The sequence below is a fragment of the Typopeltis vanoorti genome, chromosome 6, assembly GCF_054136105.1.
Source record: "Typopeltis vanoorti isolate ZY-2024b chromosome 6, IOZ_Tvanoo_1.0, whole genome shotgun sequence".
In the NCBI taxonomy this organism is placed as follows: domain Eukaryota; kingdom Metazoa; phylum Arthropoda; class Arachnida; order Uropygi; family Thelyphonidae; genus Typopeltis; species Typopeltis vanoorti.
Window position 1 is genome coordinate 94,541,838 of NC_143554.1, and position 20,008 is coordinate 94,561,845.

A 20,008-nucleotide genomic window follows, 5' to 3' on the forward strand; every position below is an offset into this window, starting at 1 on the left:
TAATAATAATAATAATATGGAAAGATGACTTCTGCATTACTTCTGGGTAGTGGTCCTTCCCATAATGCATAGCATTATACATGTCCATAAGGATATGTGCCTTGCATTGTGGGATATTACAGCAATTAATGTGGTCATTAGCCTCCATATACAAGTAGCCCAGTCATGATGTTACTTCACACCCAAATTTTTATTTGCTTACACTTGATAAAGGATTAAACTAAGAATATAATTTCTTCAACATCTTTAATTTATGACCCCTCAGTATGTATTTTTCTTTTCCAGGACTGCTTCTTTAACTTTTATGTGCCCTATGTATTCTTATTTTTCTTTCCTTGCTGACAACTTCACCATGTCAGAATCAATCAGTGTTTTCTTGAGAGATTGCCACTGATACTCCAATGACTTTTGAAATATTTAATATTGTCTTCAATTATGTTTGTATAGTTGAGTCTGAAGTTTACCTCTATATGCTGCTCACCTTGAATTCTGTTTAAAAGTTTCTTACATACTATTCTTTTCAATGTGATATTCATTTTTATCCTGGAGAAATTATGGAGACAAAAACATGTGCATTAGAGCAGTTACTTTACTTAAAAGTAAGAAAAGTAACCTTTGACATTTCAAATTCATGTGATCATCATAAAGAGATATCTGTGAACTAAAACACAAACTACATCACAATACATATAAGTAAGCTATGCATAAATGTTTTGTTTACCATTTACACTTGCATGACCTCTGGTGAGGGAAAGAAAGCAAGAAAAGGGCAAAATTAATTATTTTTGTTTTTAATTATTATAATAAAATATGTATGGTAAACATAATAAATAAAAAAAATTAATTAAAAGGGAAACTAAGTGAATTGCTACTTGTTAACTTCTCTACACTCCTGTGAATTTTCTGCTGTTATAGCCATTCTTTATAAAGGGTCTTGCTTATAATTTCATATTTATTCTTCGGTGCCTTAAAAAGCAAATTGTCAAGGCTCTATGCCTGAGGATGCTGATGATCCTCAGCACCCTCAGCCCTCCTGTGTGTGGCCAATCTCAGTGTTAAATTGGATTGCACTCTAAATGTGGTACAGAATTAATCAGAAAGGAATCAAGTCTTTAAACTGCACCAGAACTTGGTATGAAAAAAAATTCAAAGAAGCTTGTGAGAGGCTGATTTATCGTCATCATGCTAATGATAGATTAGCAATTCCAAACTCTGGAAGATCCATCTTCAACCCATGTAGCATTCTTTCCTAGCTTTAGTATACATAAATTGCAGTTTTCCTTTGGATCTCCACAGCCACCCTTACATTTTGTATTGCTGTTCCACTCAGCATTGTTTGATCATTTTCTCACTATCTTAACATGTCTACAGTACTATCTTGATTTGTCAGTTACTGTTAATTTGCATTTCATAATCTTAATTTTTTATATTAAATGTTTGTTCATTTGACCATTTATTTTATTAATTATGTTTTCATTAGTGAAAATAACCATAGAGAAATCTTTTTATAGCACTAGGGTTGGGATGAGGTAAAAATTAATTAGGCTGTTTACATTAATTTACTGAAATGCTTTTCTTAGCACTTAATTTATCATGCTTTATTGTTTTGTTTTGTTGATTGATCGTTATGCTGTGTGGGTACCTTTAAAGAATAGCACTAATTTGCTTAATATGCTTTTTTACCCTTTTAGGTTTACTAAGTACAGGTGTGTAATACAGTTATCTCACTAAAACATTATTGTGAACTAACTTACTGTAATGAACTACAAAGCCTCAAAATGTTGTGAAAATAACCATAGAGAAATCTTTTCTCTACTAAAGTGCTATACTGTTGAAAGTTTATCTACTTTCAGAACTACAGTTGACTCTCACTATTTAGTCCTTACCAGTTTCCTGTAGTGAAAACTAACTGTAGTTCTGAAATATTTTGGAAAAATATTTCTAAACTACAATCAATTAAAAGTAAAAAATATATATTTACAGAGTGAGTTCTATTATAGACTGCTATTGTTCTTGTTTTCAGGCACAGGAAAGTTAGGATTCTCATTTGTTCGAATTACAGCCCTCCTAATTTCATGCAATAGGCTATGGATGGGAACAGGCAATGGTGTTGTAATTTCTGTACCACTTGCACAAAGTAAGTAAACCTTTCTGTTGAATTTTAGTCTTATTAATATAATAAATTGACAAATTTGCATGCTATCATTCTCATCCATTTTCAGTATTTGCTGTTTAAATTAAAATAATAATAGTAATAATAACTGTTTAGTAGTGTTTAGTAATAATAACTGTTAATAGCCGTTTGGCTTTTCACCCAATAGTAATAATAACTCTTTATGTTGAGCTCATACATGAGAGGTTGGTTGATCAACCTGTAGTACATTAGTACCATATATGGGTGGTGGTGGGTTGGGAAAGGAGGAACTTGTTTATATTTGATTTAAAAGACTGTATATTGTATTCCTTGAGAAACACAACAGGGGGGAGACTGTTCCACAATACAGCAGTTTCAGGGATGAAGGAGGAAAAGAAACCTGTTCTGTGGGTTTCAAGGTGCACTGTGAAGGGATGTGTAACAGCAGCTGCACTTGTTCCAGTGAGCTTAGTATTGAGTGGGGGAATTATTGATGCTATTTCAGATGAACATTTCCCATGGAAATATTTGTAGAATACACATAGTGTGAAAACCAAATGTCTGTTCAAAAGTGGGGGGAGTGAGTTGGTAAGAGATGGGTCATTAATAAGTCTAATTGCTCTCTTCTCTATTGAGGCAAGCATTTTGAAGGAACTTTTAGGAACCCCACCCCCATATGTGAGAGCAGTATTCAATAGCTGGGTAGATTTGTGATTTGTATAACGTTAACAGCTGTTCAGGGGTGAAGTAACATCTTGAGTAAAAGAGTAATCCTAGTTTTTTAGAAGCTGAGGATGCAGTGGTTGTGATGTGCTTATGCCAGGAGAGGCTTGATGTCAGGGTAATTCCAAGAAGAGAAATCTCAAATTGTCTGGAAATTTGGATATTGTCAAAAATAATACTGGGAGAAAATAGTTCTTTTTTATGAGAGATAAGACAGAACTGGGTTTTATTAGCATTGGAGTTGACGAGGTTATCTGAACCCCATTGGAGGAGGGCTTGGAGATCAGAATTGAGGGAGATGATGGTTGATGTTCTGTAGGGTGAGGTGAGTTGTGTAGAGTGAGGTTTATCAAATGAAAGGGAGGAGTGCAATGTGCTGTTGTGTGAAGAACTGTGTATTGGGTTGGAGGTCAACTGAAGTAGGTTATTGATATATAGCAAGAAGAGTGTTATTGAGAGGACAAAACCTGTGGAACCCTGGCATTAGTTGAATGGTGGGAAGATAAGGAGCCATCCACCACCACACAAAGTCTGCATCCAGACAGAAAGCTGGCAATCCAATTACAGAAGTTGTGGGACGGACCAAATGATGATAGTTTGCCTAGTAAGCCTTTGTGTCAGACCCTGTCAAAAAGTTTTGGAGATATCAAATGCAACCACTTGAGATTTGCCAAACTACTCCATGGCATTTGTCCTGAGATGTGTGACATATATGAGCAGATCTCCTGTTGATCGGCAGCGACACAATCCGGCGGTCGTTTTTTAGGTGGGTGCCTTCAAGGTAGTGTAGGAGTTGGGAGGAATTGATGATTTTTTTCCATTACTTTAGACAGGGCTGAGGTGAGCGCGATAGGGCAGTAGTTGTATGGCAGCACCCTTCTTGGGAATGGGTTGAACATAGGCTAATTTCTAGGCTGTGGGATAGATACCAATTGAGTAAGAGAGTATATTCAGGCAACATTGGATAGGTGTCAGTTCTAGTGCACAAATTTTCAGGACAGCTGGAGGAATGCCATCAGGGCCAGGAGACTTTTGTGTGTCTAATTTGGACAGTATTTTTCTGATCTCTTTCTGGCAAAAAGGATATAGGAGGCATTGTATGTGTGAGCATCTGGAATGGTTGGGGCATTTGCCATTTTCAGTTATGTGCATGCATTTAAAGCAAAGTTCACACTTTCTTTAAATGCCAGAAGATTGGCTTTTTCTGTGGGTAATGATGTACTGGACCCATCTGGGCATGATAGAGGTGGGAATAGTGTTGAGCAGAAGTTAAGGGCAATTGCTTTGGTGAGAGACCAAAAGGCTTGGCTGACATTTGGACAGGTTGCTAGTTTCCTGCTTTTCTCTTTCAAACTCTGTTTTGGAAACATTGATTTTTTTTTTTTTTTTTTTGCATCTATTTCAGACTTGAGTATAATCTCTAAAGGAGGATAGAGTTCTTGATTTTAGCCAATTGTGGTATGTTTCGTTTTTAATTTGTACAGCCTTGGCACATCTTTTGGAGAACAGGGTTTAGTTAGGGAATGGCAGTTTAGAATAGTGGGAGGGGGGGGGATTACCAAAGTAATCCTCACTAGCATGGAAATGCTAGTGAGGATTACTTTGGTGATAAGTTCAATGTATGTGTTTGGGTTGGAAAGCTGGAAGCATTAGTCCAACCATGGGAATGAGGCATAGAAGTCACAGAGGCTGTCCTACATGGCACTGTTATAATGGCAAACTACTCTTGCATGTGAGTGGCTGAGTAAGCATTGTTGCATGGGGGAGGAGATGAGCACTAGACTGTGATCAGAATTACCTAGGGGGCGGGACCCTACATTCACTTTGTATTTGGAAGGGTCATTAGTGACGAAGAGATCTAGGGTATTTGGGGGAGTGGTTTGGCTTATCTGGTATGCTGGTGGGCATATACCAAGGTCTTTTGCAGTCGTATTTAATTCTCATTGATTTTTTGGTGATTGATGATAAAAAGCATATAATTTAACCATAAATATTTAAAAATGATTTATTTCTTTAAAGTTTTTTATTGAATCATCTAATGCTAATTGCTAAATCATCTAATGCACAAATTTCAGAAAAATTTAACAAAGTGCTCGTGCGAGCCCCTTATAGCTCACCACTGTATATAAGGAGGATATGAGTAAGGAGTTGGGGAGTAGGTTTATTACATGGAGCATAGTAGGTGATTGGAATGCATTGCCTGAAAGTGTGGTGAGTATACAGAGACAGTGAATGTATTTAAGTCACAGTATGATGGTGTGTGTATGTGTGTGTGTGTGAGAGAGAGAGAGAGAGAGAGTGGGACAACCCACATTATAAATTGTCTTACTCCTTCACTTGTATCCTTGAACAGAAGTAAACTTTTCTTTTTGTTATTTTTCAAATTGCAATAGAATGCCTACTGAGTGTCTTTTTTTTTATATTAATATACATACATGACAGCTCAAAAAATAATAAGAACATCGGCACAAAAATAATAATAATAATCAGTGACATGCATGGGGGTGCAGGTGAGGATTGAAAAAGAAGAAATCTGATCACATTTTTCTTGAAGAGTTGGAGGTTGTAGTTGTTTGGGAATGCTTCATAAGGAATGCTGATCCAGAGGACTGAGGTAGATAGAATAAATGAGGAAACGGAGAAGCAGGTTCAACGTGATTGCAGTTGTACTGAAAAGAAAAAAGGTAGGCAGCTGTTGCTCTTTTTTTTAAAAGGTCCAGTAAAAAAGTGAAGTAATGGTAATTGTTCTCTTCTACAGATACTTTGGAACTATCTGTAGGAGAGAGCTGAAACATGCTTGTTTCTCTGAAGTAGCAGTTGAAATGAGTCTATAGCCAAAATGCTCTCCTCTCTTTGAGAAACAATGTTGAGAAATTTTAGAGAGGAGGTTTTAAGTGCACCACCACCCCAAACATATGAACAGTATTCTAAGGATGGGTGAATCTGGGATTTGTATAGTGTAAATAGCTGGGTGGGTGACAAATATCATCTTCCAGAAGAGAATGCCTCATTTTTTTTAGATGAGGCAGAGGAAGCCATTGATATGATGCATTTATGCCAGGAGATGGTCAATGTGGGGGTGCTTAAGGGTCAAAGCTGTATAACTGAGAGGAGACCTCCACATAGCCTTTAAAGGAATGCGGAGAACCGACCAGGGCTTCTGACCTAATGTCCAATCCTCACCTTCTCGTGGTGTACCCTGTTGGGTATCTACTTCGATACTGAACGAACGAGGATGGGATTTAGCCGACCAAATTGTATTCTTATTGGTTAAACCAAAATAAAAAATGATGGTACAACATGACAAAATTTCATGCCGGCTGGGGCGTCACCCGGTTAAACAAGGCCCCCGTTGTTTTCGCCAGGGAACCAGGGCGAACAGCGAAAAGTCAGCTACGGGAACAAATCTGAAAACAAACCACTACTCAACATCACCAGAGTTAAAGATCAGTACTATCAACGTAAAAAGACTGAATGGCAAAGAAATGGAGCTAGCTGAGGAATTAGAAAAGTACCAGATCGACATAATAGGGGTGACTGAAACAAAAAAGACAAAAACTGGTGAGATCTTTCTGAGCAATAAATACAAGATGTTATATTCAGGCAATGACAATCTAGGAAAAGAAGGAGTAGCCATAGTATTCAACACAAAATACGAGGCTAATCTTCTTGAATGGCAGTCAGTCTCAAGTAGAGTAATGTGGGCAAATATGAGAATGGGGAACTGGACAATGAGACTTATTTGTGCCTATGGTCCTACAGAAGGTTCTACTAAGGTAGAAGTGGAGGAATTTTTTGAGGCTTTAGAAAAAGCAACTGACACAATGAAAAAGAAAAAGTTGGTCCTTGTTGGGGATCTAAATAGCAGAGTAGGAAATGATTGTGAGACATACAAAAATATTTTGGGAAAATTTGGAGAAAAGAGCAAAGCTAATAATAATGGCAAATATCTGTTGGATTTCTGCTCAGGACATGGACTGGTTATTACTAACACCATGTTCCAACATAAAAATGTGCACAAATTCACATGGAGAGAAGAGGCAAGGAATAAGAAAAGTCTCATTGACTATGTTATTGTTGATAGTGATGTTTTCTCCCTGGTGCAGGACACCAGAGTGTACAGAGGATTTGAAATTGGAAGTGATCACTATTTAGTCTTGAGCAGGATAAAATTGAATTTCATATTGAAAAGAATAACATGTAAGAAAGTTTTAGAGCAAATAAAAGTTGAGCAGCTCTCAGATGTGAACTGTAGACTAAAATACAGAAAGATTATTGAAAAGAAAATGAAAGAGTTTGAGAACAGGAATCAAACCTTGGAGATTCAGTGGCAAACTCTGAAGAAAACATTGATTGATTCTGCCAGAGAGGCATGTGGTGAGGTTGTGTGCAAGGATAAAAAAATCAGAACTCCCTGGTGGACACAGGAAGTTAAAGAGGCAGTGAAGGAAAAAGAAGAAAGCATATCAAACGTTCCTGGCAAATAAGTCAGCTTTTACTCTTGCAGAATACAGAGACAAATGTAAGAAAGCTAAACAGTGTGTAAAACTAGCTAAACAAAAGTCATGGGAGGACTTTGGCAAGAATATAGAAAATAAATATCAAGAAGGTGGCAAAATATTCTGGAGGTTGTTGAAGAAGCTTAGGAATGGAGGAAAGAGTGCTGTAAAAGGAGTTAGAGATGATAAAGGTGACATGAAAACAGGAGAAAAAGATATCCTTGAAATATGGAGTAATTTGAAAAACTGCTAAATGAAACAAGCAGTGATGACAGCACAGTGATAAAAAACACTGACCAGGCATGCAGTCAGGAATACATATCCATACTTGAAGTAGAAAAAGCCATTAAAGGCTTGAAATGTGGAAAGGCAGCAGGAGTAGATGATATTCGACCAGAAATGCTGAAGTATGGTGGTATAAAAGTCTTACAGTGGCTGCACTGCATAGTTCAGAAAGCCTGGACAGAGGGACGCATTCCCGATGATTGGAGTAGAGCTCTCATAGTACCCATATATAAACAGGGAAATAAAACTGAATGTGAGAATTACAGAGGTATTTCCCTACTGAGTGTTCCTGGCAAGATCTATGCAAGTATACTTGAGAAACGGTTGAGAAGAATTGTGGAAGAAAAGCTTGGTGAAGAACAAGCTGGATTCAGGCCAAATAGAGGCTGTCAGGATCAGATCTTCACTTTACGACAAATAGTCGAGAAAGCATGGGAATATAACAAAGATCTGTATTTAAGTTTTGTCGATTTGGAAAAGGCATATGACAAGGTGCCAAGAGAGAAGCTATTCAATATGCTGCAGTTATATGGTGTCAATGGGGCATTATATCAAGCAATACTTAGTCTTTGTTTGAGTTGTAAGTCAGCAGTTAGAATTGAAGGAAGTATACAGGAAGATGGTTTAATGTTAAATCTGGTGTGAGACAAGGATGTACATTATCCCCTCTGTTATTCATTATCTATATGGATCGCATTATGAAGGAATGTGGTATTAAACCTGATATGAAAATTTGAGATGTTAATGTCAGCTCTTTGCTTTATGCGGATGATGTTATACTTCTAAATAAATCCGCTACAAGTCTGCAAGATTCTCTGACTAAATTGAATAGCTGTTGTAATAGATATGGTATGAAGGTCAGCAATAAAAAGACAAAGACAATGAAAATAGGCAGAATCATTGAAAATGTCAACTGTGTTGTGAATGGAGAACCTGTGGAACAAGTAAAACATTTCAGCTACTTAGGCACGATTTTTACTGAAGATGGTAAATTAAATATAGAAATAGACAACAGAATCAGCAAAGCTGGTATGGTGGGAAGTCAATTGAATAAATTCATATGGAATAAGAAAGAAATTAGTCGGAACACTAAATTAGCTGTATACAAGACAGTGTTCAAACCAGTTTTAACTTATGGATCTGAGAGCTGGGTCACGCCTCTAATCAGAACACTAAATTAGCTGTATACAAGACAGTGTTCAAACCAGTTTTAACTTATGGATCTGAGAGCTGGATCACGCCTCTAATCAGAAAGATTAGAGGCGTGAACAGATGGCATCAATGGCAATATCATATTAAAAATGAGGATATTAGGAAAGAACTTGACATTGTCAGCATCCAGGAATGCGTTAGCAGAGCTAATCTCAGGTGGTATGGTCACTTAAATAGAATGGGAGAGGAAAGATTAGCAAAACAAGTGTTCTCTGCCAGGTTGGCAGGAAAACGACCCAGAGGAAGACCAAGATATAAGTGGATTGATACGGTACAAAGTGCCTTAGACGATAGAAATATCTGATAATGTTGGAGTCTTGACAAGTAACAGACTGATTTGGAGGAAAATTGTAGATAGGAAGTTAGTAATGATGTAATTTTTTCATGTAGTACTGCCATATCCTGTACACCCCTTGAGGGTACATGGCAGGAATTTGATGATGACGATGATGATGATGATGGTCACTGTAAATGTCAATCTGAGGGGAATGATCCAATTATGTCCAGTGATTTGCTGAGGGTAAGTAAATTAAGCTGGGATCCCTTTTGCAAGAGAAAAGACAAGACTACATTTTGGCAGTGAAGGCAACCAGCCTTGCCCCACTGAAGGATGGTATGGAAATCATTGATTAAGATATTGCTTGTAGATGATCTTGAAGGTTGGGATGTCTGAGCACTACATGGTTTGTTGGAAGATTAGGGTGAATAGAGTGCGTTATCATTAGCAAAGCTGTGGATAGGATTAGTGGTGGTTGAGAGCAGATTATTTATATATAGGAGAAAGAGGGCAAGATAGAACAGAAGCTTGAAGCATGCCTGCATTTGTGGGGAAGCTTGAACAGAGGGTGCCATCTACTGTGACACAGTGAAGGACCAGAGAGAAAGCTGACTGTCCAGTTATAGAGAGTGGTAGGCATTCTAAAAGAAGGCAGTTTGTTTAGCAGGCTTTGGTGAAAATGTCAAGAGCAATAGCACTTGACATTTCAAGTGGTGGTGATGTTCATGTCCACAAGCCTTGTAGTTACAGCAGTAGCCTTATGATATGGTAACAGTCAGTTCTGTAGAAACGCAACAAAGTAGGAAGCATTCCATTGAACTCCAATGTCCTCTTGGAGTTCAATGTTCATGGCACCACAGACAGAGGCCAAAACCAGGAAAAATGGGTGCATTGCCATCATCCCACCACCACCATCTCTGAATTTCACAGTTGAGGTTATGCACTCTGGTAAGAAATGTATACCAGGCATCATCTGCCATACCCATCCATTTGCTCAATAGAGAGTGTAATGTGTGTGATTCGTTGCTCCATAACACAGCTTTCCAAGCTTCCACATCATATCCCACTGTGCATGCCCTTTTCACCTAAAGATGATGTTGCATGTGTTTGCGTAATGTGGAGCTTGAATGTTGCAGTCCTACTATGCAAACCCATGTTGTTAGCCTTGTTCCAATGTTTTTGTGCAGATTCATGTTCCAGTCAATGCCTGGAACTCCACATTATCACATCAGTTGATGAATTGTGGTTTTTACTTATTATCCTTTGTAGCATCTTATAATTATGTTCAGTGAGTGTGGTGAGTTGTTGACTGTGGGTAGTACTTGCAGTTGACTCCCTATGCAGCCATCTCAGTATTGTATCACTAATTGTTGGCCTAGGATGGCCCAATTTGCCAAACAGATGCCTGTAATGTGGCATCCTATCACAACACCTCTTTCAAACTCACTCAGTTTCCTTCTTACAGCCATTTCACCTGGATGCAGTTGCACTGATTTGGGAACATCATATTGCTCCAATTTATACTGGCTACAAACACGTGACTCGTTACATGGCATGATGCACCTTGCCCATGGGAATATCTTTTGACTTCTTTCCTGCTTGGAATGTGTGTGTGTGTGTGTGTGTGTGTGTGTGTGTGTGTTTGTGTGTGTGTGTGTGTGTGTGTGTGTGTGTGTGTGTGTGTGTGTGTGTGTGTGTGTGTGTGTGTGTGTGTACACACATGAAGAGAGAGTGAGAGTAGTACACCTCAGTGGTTCATTAACTTTTTAGTTAATATCACAGATTCTGATATTATAATAAAAATATCCAGAGGATATTTTTATTATAATAAGTTAACGTGAGAGACAGAGAAAATACAAAATAATATCTTTACTTACAAACAATATTAGGTGTAAATTTATGGTATGACCTTAATGGTGTGTGTGTGTGTAAAATATTTGTTTGACAAGCACTATACACAAATTTGCATTGAATACGTCCCAGTCATATACTGGTCCTGAGCCCGGATAAAATTGGGGGGAGGGAGGAAGCAATGGTGAACTACCCTGTAAAAATCTCACCAGGAATACTTTGTGGGCAATGCCTACAAAGACACCTACATTCGGAAATGACTGAAAGGAAAAATCAGATCAGAGTAATTATTCCATGGACATGAATATTTTTGAATATATTTGAGTTATAGTGAAACATATCATGGATTCCTTTTACAATACTCTTTTCTTCATTTCTAAATTTTTCTATAGTCCTAGAAGGAACCATAAGGAAAACTAATACCATCTGCAGTAGTCCAAGTGTGACTAAGTCACTGAGTGGTGTGGGTAAAGATTGGTTAACTTTGTATTGATTAATCACTACTATAACCAAACAATGGACATGAATATGTTTTGAATATATTTGGGTTGTAGATGAATTCCATTATCTTGTTTCATGATTGCCAAAGAAAAGATAAAGTTTAATGGTAGTCGTTTTTGCTTACTGATAGATAAAGTTTCATATTTATTATCCTAGAGCCTCCATAGCTTGTTCATTATCAGTGATGCTCTTTAGTTGGAAAGAACTAAGTTTAGGACTTTTCAAGTGAAGGCAAGTTAGCTAACCTCATATGGAAGTGGCAGGGCTTTATCCTTTCAGAAACATGGGTTTTTGTGAAATTCGTCAAAATACGTAAACCAACCTAAAGAATGCATGCAGATTACAGATGCAATATACAGGTAAATGTCAATACTTGGTTATGACAAGACCATTAAGCTTACAATAAAAAGAGAATATGGAATAGGATTTCTAATCCATTCCTTTAATAATCAATAATTGGAAACATTGTATAGCAGTAGATGTTGAATGTTTATTTTTCACTTGGTTAGACTATAATAAATTTAGTTTAATCCTTTATCCAAGTGTGGGCAAACAAAGTTTGCACCTGAAAATATCTTCAGGAACTGGGGTAAGGTAGTACAACACTGGGAAACTCGCAGCAAAGGTGGAGCAAGCTAACATCACTCCTATCTCTGTATCTCCCATAATGCAAAACACATCTCCTTACGGATATGTATAATGTTATGCATTAAGGGAAGGGCCACTACCCAGACTAGTTTCGACCTTTATTGAGGTCTCTTCAGTGGGAGCCAGGCCCAGAGATGGAGATACCAGGCAGAAGCAATGGCAGGGCATCTTTACCTATAGGAGTTGCCAAATAGTGTGCCACCTTTTTATTAAATTAATCTGGATTTAGAGAAAGATGTTGAAAGTTTATTTTTCACTTGGTTAGACTATAATAAATTTAGTTTAATCCTTTTTTCCAAAGTAATTTAATAAAAAGGTGGCACACCGTTTGGCAACTCCTATAGGTAAATATTACCTGCCATTGCTTCTGCCTGGTATCTCCATCTCTGAGCCTGGCTCCCACTGAAGAGATCCCAGTAAAGGTCGAAACTAGTCTGGGTAGTGGCCCTTCCCTTAATGCATAACATTAAACATATCCGTAAGGAGATGTAATAAATTTAGTTTAATCCTTTATCCAAGTGTGTGCAAACAAAGTTTGCACCTGAAAGTATCTTCAGGACTGAGGTAAAGTGGTACAACACCGGGCGACTCCTTGCAAAGATGGAGCAAGCTACCACCACTCCTATCTCAGTATCTCCCATAATGCAAAACACATCTCCTTGCAGATATGTATAATGTTATGCATTAAGAGAAGGGCCACTACCCAGACTAGTTTCAACCTTTATTGAGGTCTCTTCAGTGGGAGCCAGGCCCAAGTGGAGATACCAAGGCAGAAGCATTAGCAAGTTCATCTCCTGCTATAGGCGCTGCCAAACGGTGTGCCACCTTTTTATTAAATTACTCTGGATTTAGAGAAAGATGTTGAAATTTATTTTTCACTTGGTCAGACTATAATAAATTTAGTTTAATCCTTTATCCAAGTGTGTGCAAACAAAGTTTGCACCTGAAAGTATCTTCAGGACTGTATCACACTTGGATAAAGGATTAAACTAAATTTATTATAGTGAAAAATAAACTTTCAACATCTTTCTCTAAATCCAGAGTAATTAAATAAAAAGGTGGCACACCGTTTGGCAGCTCCTATAGGAGGAGATGACCTTGCTAATGCTTCTGCCTTAGTATCTCCACTTGGGCCTGGCTCCCACTGAAGAGACCTCAATAAAGGTCAAAACTAGTCTGGGGAGTGGCCCTTCTCTTAATGCATAACATTATACATATCCACAAGGAGATGTTTTGCATTATGGGAGATACTGAGATAGGAGTGTTGGTATCTTGCTCCACCTTTGCAAAGAGTTGCCAGTGTTGTACCACTTTACCCCAGTCCTGAAGATACTTTCAGGCGCAAACTTTGTTTGCACACACTTGGATAAAGGATTAAACTAAATTTATTATAGTCTGACCAAGTGAAAAATAAACTTTCAACGTAAAGAGATGTGTTTTGCATTGTGGGAGATACTGAGATAGGAGTGATGTTAGCTTGCTCCACCTTTGCTGTGTGTTGCCTGGTGTTGTACTACCTTACCCCAGTCTCGAAGATATTTTCAGTCGCAAACTTTGTTTGCTTACACTTCGATAAAGGATTAAACTAAATTTATTATTGTATGGCAGTAGAATAATGCTAACAAGCATTCAAAGCCTAGTACCATCTGCTGGTCATCATCCAATTCCCTTTCCTATCAGATGTTAGAGTGAATAGCTTCATTTTTAAATAACCAAACCTTCAGTTAATACTCTTAAATGCATTAATGTGTCAGCTTACTTCTGTACAATACTGTGTAACTGTGACTTCATCTAACACACCCCTTCATTTATCCAACCAGCAAATTGAATTCCTTCTCTGGTTGAATAAAGAGATTACTGTGCATGCATGTGCAGAGAAATAAGTTGATATATCTAAAGTTGGAAGTAAACTAATATAAAATGTCCTGTATTGTTTTAATATCAACAGAACTAGTTTTGTCCTAATTATAAGGGACTTCAGGCATAAAAGGAAAAAAAACCCATAAAATATATAAATAGGCAGACTTGTATACATTAAAGGATTAGCATGTTGTCAACAAATATGGTATTATGTAGAATTCTGGTTACTGAAATTAGTTTTGTGCCTGTACCTCTTCTTGTAAACACTTGCCTACTTCTGCTGGTATATTAAGTTGGCCATATATTGGAAACATTCAGATAGTTTAAGTCATAATATTTTTGTCATAACAGTGGTGTATAATTTTCATTGCATTCCAATGAACTTATCTTTTCATATACTATGGAAAGACCCCCATCGTATGTACAGACAGTGAAGTTTGTTAAACAGCGCTTCGAAGAGAAGATGGCAAGGATCTAAAAATACCTGAGACGTGAGTTCATACCACAGAAAGACATCAAGTTCTGTGGAATTCATCAGAAAGCCTTACACTGTTGTTATATCAAGACCAAAAGAAAAATCTAGGAGTTGAACTCATGTCACATTTATTTGTGTGAATATGAATCTAGCATTTTTATGTAAACAAAAGCATGCAAGCATTTTGCACAGAATTAAGCACATGCAGACAACTAATTTGAATAATCAGAATAATACCACATTGTTGACACCATGTTATTAATCGTTTACACTTTTGAAAGTCACCTGTTTATATATTTTGTTTCTTTTACACCTGAAGAAGGCCCTTGAAATGAGGACAATATTACTCCTGTTCATATTAAAACAATACAAATTTTTATTGGCCTTATTCTGACTTCAGTCATATGAATTTATTTCTCCACATCTCTGTGTGCTGACACAGAGATTGCGCTATAGATATATATATATATATATCAGAGGCGTTGCGTGCCCATTTCGGTTTGGTGTCATGTGGGTTATGCAGCCCGCACTACAAATTGCATGCCAATTTGACTGTATGCATGGGCGTCCGCATAAAATTTTCTGGGGGGGGGGGGGGCTTAGAAACAAATAATTACAAATTATAATGAAGAGCCAAAGGCTTCAATTCGGCGACATGAACTTATTTAAGTTAAGGGATATTATATCCCATATTGTTTCTTAGCCGTATAAGAAACTCAGAGTTTCATGTCAAATATAGAAACTATATAAAGTTCGGCGATTCCAAGCATGAGCAAATATCTGGATAGAGCAGCAACTGACCCTTGAAGGTAGTGCAAGCTGATGCAACTCATACAAAGGGTGGAGCCGAACTTTATATAGTTTCTATGTTCGGCATGAAACTCTTTGAGTTTCTTATTCGGCTAAGAAACAATATGGGATATAATATCCCTTAACTTAAATTAGTTCATGTCGCCGATTGAAGCCTTTGGCTCTTCATTATAATTAGTAATTTAATAGGACACCTCTTGGCAATTCTCATAGAAGGGATGTTGGTTCTGTTCGCTACAAACTTGGTATTAATTTGGTCTACCTACTCACTGATGAGACCTCAAAAAATGTCAAAACCAGTCTGGGTTAGTGACCTTCTCTCATAATGTTGAACAATAATACAGCTCCTAGGAGTTAAGTTCACATTATGGGTAAATATCAAGAATAGTGATCAGAGCTTGCTCCACCCTTTGTATGAGTTGCCTCAGCTTGCACTACCTTAAAGGGTTAGTTGCTGCTCTATCCAGGTATTTGCTTACACTTGGAATCGCCGAACATTATATAGTTTCTATATTCGGCATGAAACTCTTTGAGTTTCTTATTCGACTAAGAAACAATATGGGATATAATATCCCTTAACTTAAATAATTACATTATTAAATTTTTATAATTATTGAAATAATTACATCAATAAACGTCTTTTAGCATTTTTTTGATGTAATTATTTGTCGATGTAAACTATAAATACATTATTTTCATTTTACACCAATTTTAATGATCTTTAATTCTTGGGGAAAAAAAATATTCGGAATTAATACAGTTTTTAGCACAATTTCATATATAAAAAATTTGACCTGCATATTTTATTAAAAATCAACTAATTAATTAATTAATCCCAAAATCCTAAATCAAATTATTTTAGGTTAAAAGCAAAAAAATCTTAAAACTAACAAGTAAAATAATATTAAATTACATACACTTACCTTTTAAAAATGTATTTTTCTGTTTAAATTTGTATCACTATAAATTTACAATTCATACTTCACTCAGTGATTCACTAGACACAGAGGCCAAACGAACACTGGTCGCTGTTCACAACAGTAATGAACAATTTTTTTCGCAAATCAGAAAAAGATGAACCAAAAAAACAGGAACACGTACTTTATTGCCTGCAATAAAACGTGTTCTATGGAAACAGGCCAACCCAGAATAAAATTTTAAGACAGAAAAAGCGTCCCATGGTCGAGGGTGTAAGGTTACATACCTCAATTACTTTTACAATTATAATTTGTGGAATTTTTTATTCGATCCTGGGGGGAGAGTCCCCCCCCCGTCTGCATCCGCATTAGTATATTGTGGACGCACATGACCGTATGATTGAATTTTTTATCGATGTATGAAAGTTTTGAGAACGCATAGCAATCAGCGCTCATCTTATTTGGTTCAATGCAATTAATTGCAGGATAACTTTGAATACTTCTGTGTAGAGTTGGGGAACAAGCTGTTTGTTTTAAGATTTTTTAGTTATAAGACGTGAGAATAGGAAATGAAAGGAAAGAATAAGTGTGAGTAGAAATACTTTCATTAATGCTAAACAAATTATTAATAATCAACATTTGTGATATGTGTGTCCTATAAGTTGCTGGGTAGAGCAAATAGCACAAGCCTATAAAGTTTAGACATGAATAAGTGAATTTCTTTTTCTTCTTCTTCTTCTCTCTTCCATCATTTATGTGGATGATGATGAGGCCGAATGAACTCTTTCCATTGCTGTCTGTCCCGGGAGAGTCCGAACAATTCTGTCCAGTTTGGTGTCGCTTGTTGTGATTTGGTTTTCAGGTCCTCTTTTATTTTTACAATTATAATTTGTGGAATTTTTTATTCGATCCCGGGGGGACTCCCCCCCCCCCCGGGATCGAATAAAAAAGGCTCTCAACCTTTCATGAGTGGGAACCATAAAAAAAATTAATAAATAAATAAATAAATAAAAAACTCAGACATATTAAGGACTCTACCTAACATTCAAAACTGAAATTTGTGTGTGAAGAATAATATTTCTTTCTTTATGTTTAAACAGATAAAAAGGAAAGAAACAATAATGAAAATAAAGGAAAAGCCCCTGGAGGTGTTTTAAGGGTTTACAGTGATAGCAAAGAAAATGTTACTCCTGCAAGTTTCATACCTTATTGTTCGATGGCCCAGGCACAGCTCTCTTTTCATGGTCATAGAGATGCAGTCAAATTTTTTGTTTCTGTTCCAGGTAAGATCATTGTGCTCTTGAACTAAATGTCATTATACATATCATTTATAAGTTTTATGCTTTCTTTGTGCTGACATGATAGTCGTAGCAGTTTTTCATATAGAATATTGAAAACATTCACTTCCATGCATACTGTGTTATGAATTTTTAGAGATGTATTATAATGTTTTTTCTGTCCATCACCCCCCCCCCAGCTTCTTCAATTTCCTACACTCCAGTACTATCAAAGTTATACTCAGTACAAAATCTTTTCATCCCAAAGTGCAGAACCTTATGTTTTACAACATTAAATTGACAACCATTATCCTTTGTCCACATTGTCAATTTATTTAAATTATCCTGCAGAATATCTACATCACTCTCTCCCCAGTTTTGTATCATCAACAAATAACTGAGGGGGGGGGGGGGTTAACACCCTCTCCTTTTGAGAGCCTAACAGCAGGAGTATGCGATTGTGCAAAGAAGACAGCCCAACAACATCCAAAAAAAAAGGTATGCCCAAATTTTCTCCCTCTATTATTCTGCATATATCTGTCTCTATAATACATCAGTAATGCCCTAAGAATTCTTGGGTAAAAATGCCAATGACATTAAAAAAGGGGCACTCCTAAGCGAAAGCAGGCGAAATAGCCATAAAAATAATAGTTTTTTTTTAAGAGGATTAACATGGGAATTTTCCCAGAAATAATACCTACAATTACTTGTGTTTTGTAACCAGACAACACCTCAACCATTGGCTATCAACTCAAATAAAATCCCTAACCCCCCCCCTTCCACAGAACACATTTAAAATAGTATTCCTTTGTGTTGGTGCATGCGCTATCAAAACAACCAAAACAAACTTCCCAACACAAAAAGTTATCAAACTGCCATACATCCAGAACACATACAAAGCCTACAAATGCATTTTCAAACAATACTGACTATAAGCTGGTATTCACCACAAACCAAAAATTGGCAACACTATGTCATGGTCTCATGACACACATTCAAAGTGCATAAACTTCAGAAAAGAAACACAACAGAAAACCATCCTAACATACATCGCTCAAAAAATATATATATAATTCCTTAAAAATTGCCTCAATCACAACATCACACCAAAATTCGCGGTGGTATGCAGCAACAGCACAATTCCCAATTCCCAGAAACAAAAAAATTTGGTACTGGGTATCCCAAGCACTAATAAAACAGGCCATAAATGAGAAATTTAAAAAGAAAAAACAAGCATATTTATATGTTCACCAAACGAATGGGCAGTTTTTTTTGGAAAGTACCCAGTCACACATCAACAACTACACACAATTAATAGAAGCTCAACATGCAAAAAAAAATGGAATGCCCTAACAGATCCCCAATACAACAAACGTGCAGCTTCTAACCCTCCGGATATTACCACATCGCAACCCAGACAAAATAGTTCCATCATAAATCTATCACATCATAACCTCACACCCAACAAAATCGCCATCCTAAATAAGGGGGTTAAACTTCACTGTATCTCCAAAATACGTACCAAACAAAGACATTATTATCGAAATCCAAGCAAAACTGGAAACCAACTCAAACAAAGAAATAATATTCCAGTAAGCAAAAAAAAAATAAATAGCAAAATAATAGTAAAACCCAACATTACTCCCAACTTACACAAAGCCCTGTTATCATTAAAAAAAAACCCGAATATAATGATCACAAAAGCAGACAAAGGGGATACAGTAGTCATCATAAACCAAACTGATTACCACAACAAAATAATAGCTATCTTAAACGACCAACACACCTACCAAAAAATCCAAAACGACCCCATCCCCAACATTATAAAACAAATCAACAACATCTTACACACCCTAAAAAATCAAAACAAGATAAACAAAACCACAATGAAAATCACAACACCACATACCCTCCCCCCCCATATGTTCAGACAAATCAAAACTCACAAAGACAGTTACCCAATACAGCTAATAGTCTCTTATAAAAACACCACCACAGCATCTCAATCGAAATTCGTAGCCAAACTACTCAAACTGTTACTTACAACATCAAACTCTATGATGAAAAATATGGATGACCTTTTCCAAAAAATAAATAACCTAACCTTATCCCATGAAGATGTCTTCACTTCATTGGAGACAGCTTCATTATACACCAACGTGGACACTCCCAGAACATTAGACATCATATACACACTACTCACAAAAGACCACACCCTACATCCTTGTACAAAACTAACACCCAGTGATATCATTAACCTAATCAAACTTGTAATCTCAGCAAACTTCTCTAAGTTCAACAACAACATTCATATTCAAATTTTCGGACTCCCTATGGGCCAAAATATTAGCAGACAATTAGTGGAATTGTTCCTAGCACACATAGAATCACTCCTACCCCCCCCCCCCGCACATCACCTTTTATGGCCGTTATGTGGCCGTTAAAATTCACCATAGAAACCGAACAGGACAAATTAATCAATTTCCTAAACCTGACATTTGTCAGAACAAGCAACAAAATAGCCACGAAAATATACCAC

The 20,008-nt window shown here is 36.8% G+C and overlaps 1 protein-coding gene across 8 annotated transcripts in view; it reads left to right on the forward strand.

Annotated features, from left to right (window-relative positions):
• LOC150105717 (C-Jun-amino-terminal kinase-interacting protein 4-like) overlaps positions 1–20,008 on the forward strand; it is a 615,637-nt gene that overhangs the window by 544,289 nt on the left and 51,340 nt on the right. For all 8 annotated transcript variants that reach the window (XM_090394309.1, XM_090394311.1, XM_090394312.1 and 5 more), the window contains 2 exons: positions 2,024–2,137; positions 17,293–17,475. In XM_090394309.1, the coding sequence (XP_090250435.1) occupies positions 2,024–2,137; positions 17,293–17,475 (297 nt within the window). The remainder of the gene's footprint in view (positions 1–2,023; positions 2,138–17,292; positions 17,476–20,008) is intronic.